The 4,773-nt window shown below is 30.4% G+C and overlaps 1 protein-coding gene across 1 annotated transcript; it reads right to left on the bottom strand.

Moving 5' to 3' along the window:
* Positions 1-641: 641 nt before the first annotated feature.
* Positions 642-2,563, bottom strand: LOC107946934 (B2 protein). Its single transcript, XM_016881444.2, has 5 exons — positions 1,679-2,563; positions 1,403-1,503; positions 1,233-1,316; positions 1,035-1,145; positions 642-939 (listed from the first exon to the last, which is right to left on the bottom strand). Exons 1-5 carry the CDS (start codon positions 2,280-2,282, stop codon positions 898-900), a joined length of 942 nt encoding a protein of 313 aa, XP_016736933.2. The 5' UTR covers positions 2,283-2,563; the 3' UTR covers positions 642-897.
* Positions 2,564-4,773: the final 2,210 nt, after the last annotated feature.

Genomic DNA, 4,773 nt, shown 5'->3' with positions numbered 1-4,773 from the left:
AAATTATTATTCATTTAAACTTATCCTCTATTATCGAAAAAGAAAAAGGAGGATCATATAATTTTTGGCTCAAGTAAGTTCACATTAACTGAGTTCACTTTGGTATCTATTTATTTTGAATTTTTTTGATCTTTGAATTTGAAAAATCTAACAATTCGATAGAATTGCACTTTGAGATTGTGTCACATTATCACTTAAAAAATCATATAATAATATGATACAATCTCAAAATATTATATTCAATATTTTAATAACTGAACCGATGATTGAACAAGTTTTGACCACCAATTCTTAATTAAAATTCAATCGTTTCAATCATCGGACCAACAATAATTAAAAATCTGATTTATACTTTTTAATTATTATTTTAGATTTTATGAATTTTTAATTATTATTAATTTAATAATCAAACCGGTCGAACTAATTGAATCGAAAACTGTCAAACCCACTAATTGAATCGAAAAACTGTCGAACCAAGTGAACTAGTTAAATCAAAAATTGATGGTCTAACTTGTTCAACCATAAGTCTAATTATTAAAGTATTAAATATCCATGTGGATTAAAAAAAACATTTAAAGATCAATGTGTACCTAGTTGCGAACAGCCAAAAGTTACACTAATATCCCTATATAAGAACAGCATAAATAAGTTGGGAGTTTATTATTAGTTTTAAGTACACTATTATTTATGTATAAGACAAACTGTATAACAAATAAAGGGCAGCCATAGCAATCCTGTGAGCAAAAAGGTTTACAACTCGCAGGTAATGGATCCCTGCATTCAGTTCACCCCATATATAACGTCTTAAAACTCCCAAGTATGCTCTCTATATTCTCTCTACTTATTCTTCCCTTCCTTTATCTTTGTGTATTTGTATGTCCTTTGTAGTTTGTTTGCTTAAGGATCTTGTTCAGCAAATATATCCAATAGGGAGAGTGCCTGAAAATTTTAACCACACAAAATAAGATCAGAACCAACAAGGCTAGGGAGGAAAAGAAAATATCGATGTTCTGTCATTGTGAGAGAGATTTTACCTCCGGCACGTTGAGTTCAAGGCGGAACTTGGGACCATCGTAGTGGTGGAGAATTGGCCTAAAGGAGTCCTCCTCAAGTGGCTCACAGATTTTCCTTGTTAACACCCGAACCTGCATAGGAACAAACATTAGTATTGATTTTTTAAGCAAGATTATATTTCTATGGAATGACTAAGAAATAATGGGCGGACAAAATACCTGAGCAGGGAAGCGGGACTCGCCAGGGCATTTCTTGTCCTCCCAAGCTGTTGGATCGATGTTTGTTCCTCCAAAGCTTGCAGCCTAATTACAAAATCATTAAAGCATTTAAGACCCTTGTACACTCAAATGTCAGAAAATTACGAGAAAAAAAAAAACGAGATACTAACCTCAAATATTCCATGGAGCTGGTGGGTGGAGTAATTGTAGAGGAAAAGAGGCAGACCCGGAGTTATGGCCCGGACTGAATCTCGGTAACGTGGAGGCAAACCTACAAATTTATGCAGACCAACCATTTAGGAGCATGAACTGAATATCACATCAAATAACCTAATTCTTTGTTTCATTAATCTAATTGATTTACTTTCCCTTTCTAGTGCAAGTACCAAATCTAACATCGGCCTCAGAAATGAAAAAGGAAATTAAACCCAGACTTGTATACATACCAAAGAGCTGTCTCTTGAGATTCTCTTGCATGGTATCGTTGTTGCAAACAAAGATGTAGCCTCCAACAGTTTCGTTCCTAGACAAAGCCTCGGACGGTGGCAGTGTCTTGAACCTCTTGTCAGCAGCACTCCCCCCATCTTTAGTTTCGTTGTTGTTATTGTCGCTGTTATTGTTCTTCTTCTTGTTACTATTCTTCTTCCCGCTTTTGCTACCATGATCATCCTCTCCTCTATTCTTATTCCCCTTCAAATTAACATTGAAATTATTGTTATTCGCCGGCTTCGAATAAACCCCTTTGTTGAATCCTCCGTTGATTCCGGTATTCTTCGGAGCGATGGGGCCGAACCCTATGTTGTTGGTGGTGGCTCCAATTTTCCATCCATCATTGTTGAAAGAATTGAAATCAGAGACTTTGGGCTTCAAGTTGTTAACAGAATTAACTTCACCACCGACTCTGATATCAAAATTCCTCCTTTCATCAGGCCTTTTAGAGACATAACTGTTGCTCCATATGGAATCGTTGAGCGAAAGATTAGCCAAATTGGAATTTTGGATCCTAAGTTGATCACTGAAATGCCAAAATGATTGCTGGTTGTTCTCCATAGCCAACTCCAATTCCCTTCCAAAACCTTAAAAATAGAGATCTGGGTATGAAAGATGACTTAATTTGACTCCCTGAGCAGTAAAAATATGCAAGTTATGGTATGAGATGATCAAAACAAGAAAGATGCAAAAGCAGAGCAAGAGAAAGCAAAAGAAAAAGAGAAGTATAATAAAGAGAGAAAAGATTTGGTAAAGAGGTGAGTGTTAAATAAGGGAGAAATGGGTAATTTCGTAGAAAGTGAGTGAATTTGGGAGACTCTTAACACTAGGCAGGTAGAATAAAGATTGCGTGTCATTGTGGAAAGTGAAAATATATATTACCAGAACTAAAAAAAATAAAAAAAAATCTTAAATTTATCTCAAATACCAAACTTTTTCCTCTAAAATCCTCGATTTTGATTAGATTTAATTTCCAAATTATAACCACTAAATTATCTTAAAATAATAATTCTCATTTGGTTTTTAAAAAAGTAAGATGAAAATGATGTTGGCTTCTAATACGAGAGTGATGAGGGCAGAAAACGCGGTTTGGCGTGGCAGAGGGGGAAGGCCCTTCTAGATGCTGCCCTTTTTCATTTTAATAATTAATATTGAGTTCACATTCAGATGTGAGATTTGTCTTTACTTAGGTGTTAAGCCTTAAAAAAGGCGAGTTTGTGTGACAGACAGATGCTTCACTTATAGTACTGTTTGGTTCGTGAAGTTCTTTTCTTCTTTTTTTTTTTCTCCTTAAAGAGGGGAACTCACACGTGTTTGATTTATGAGATAAAACGGAGATGGAAACTTTGCACTTTCTGAATTTGCAGCTGTGTAGTTTAGTACTGTTTTGTAAAAATGTTATTGATAAATATTTTTAAAAAGTTTAATTTAAAATTTAAGTATTTAATATTTTTGTCAAAAAATGTTTTTAAAAAATAAAATATTTATTTTAAATATGGTATTATAAAGTAATTAATAAATATTTAAATAATGTTCAAATTAATTAATATTATAAAAATTTAATAAGAATATAGAAAATAATTTATTATAATTTATTTAATAGTTTAATATATGAAAATAAATTTTAAATATTTTTTAAACAATTAATCAGAGAAAGAAAATATCATGTGTTGGAGGGTGAAAACGTAATTAAGCTTCAAAAATATTTTTAGGGGAGAAAAGCTAAATATTTTAACTTCTCCATTAAGGGAAAAGTGCTTTTGAAAAACTAAAAATTTCTTTCAAAAGTTGCTTATTTAGCATTTCTTTTACTTTAAAAGTGCTTCTAAAAAACATTACTAAACACAGCCTTAGCCGGTAGTAATCTTTTCGTGAGTGCTTTTTAAAAAAAAAAGATTGTTCATAAAATATGTTATATTTTTAAAAGAGGAGATTAAACCATGGATGAGATGAACAATCATCATATCACACCTCATAATTAATTAATGTATATGAGTTAATTGTCTTAAACACCTTCAAATTATGATCTTTATTTTAAATTGGTTCTCAAATTTTAAAACATTTTAATTCCATCTTCTAACTATCAATGTTATCAATAAGGTTATTCTATTATTAAAATCGTTAATTTAACCATTAAAAAAGATGTCAAATCTTATACAACATAATCTAAATTAAAAAAATTAAAGAAAAATGAATATTGTAAAAATTGATGTTATAAATATCTTATTTTGAAGTTTTCAAAACTTTTACAAAAACTATCGTCCACTTTCTTTCTTTCAGTTTTACTTTATTTGATGGTTAAATTAACAATCTCAATAATAAAGACCTAATTGGTATAACATCGATAGTTTAAAGATATAATTAGAACGTTTTAAAGTTTAGAGACCAATTTAGAGTGAGGGTCATAGTTTAGAGATGTTTAGTGCAATTAACTCTCTCTATATATATATCTAGGAAAAATAATTTCCTATAAAAAATATTTTTTTTAAATTATTTAATAATGAATATAGGTGAAATGATAAATAAATAAAAAAAACTCGTATATTAAGCTTATTAAACACATGTTCGTTTGTTGGATGCATAGTTTTTAATTATTTATTTTAAAATTATATAAAAAATCATCATAATAATATTAGTTATCATTTAAAAAGAATGTATATTTTAAGTTACAAGTAAATAAAGATGCAAGTTTATATAAGAAAAAAGTTTAAAATGTCACAAGCAATGTACTTAATCTTGTATCAATGGACGTACTGAACTTTTTTTTTTTTGCCCAACTGTCTTCGTATTGACTAAGATAAACATATTTTGAATTTGTTAGGCAAAATCAGTTTAATGAGACCAATTTCCATATGAAAAGTATCAATTTTCTTGTGAGTTAGGTTAAAAAGAAGGGGGAAAATGATTTTGTAATAATAACCTTATGATAGACACAAAGACCTATAACACTCCTCGCCTGACTCAACCGCCGGATTCGAGATATAAGATGTTATGACAGTTATCGAAATAATTACAAGCATTTAACACTCAAATTAAAACATAAATCATAGAA

This window comes from Gossypium hirsutum, chromosome A08, assembly GCF_007990345.1.
Source record: "Gossypium hirsutum isolate 1008001.06 chromosome A08, Gossypium_hirsutum_v2.1, whole genome shotgun sequence".
Taxonomy (NCBI): domain Eukaryota; kingdom Viridiplantae; phylum Streptophyta; class Magnoliopsida; order Malvales; family Malvaceae; genus Gossypium; species Gossypium hirsutum.
This window is presented reverse-complemented; position numbering and strand designations above follow the sequence as displayed.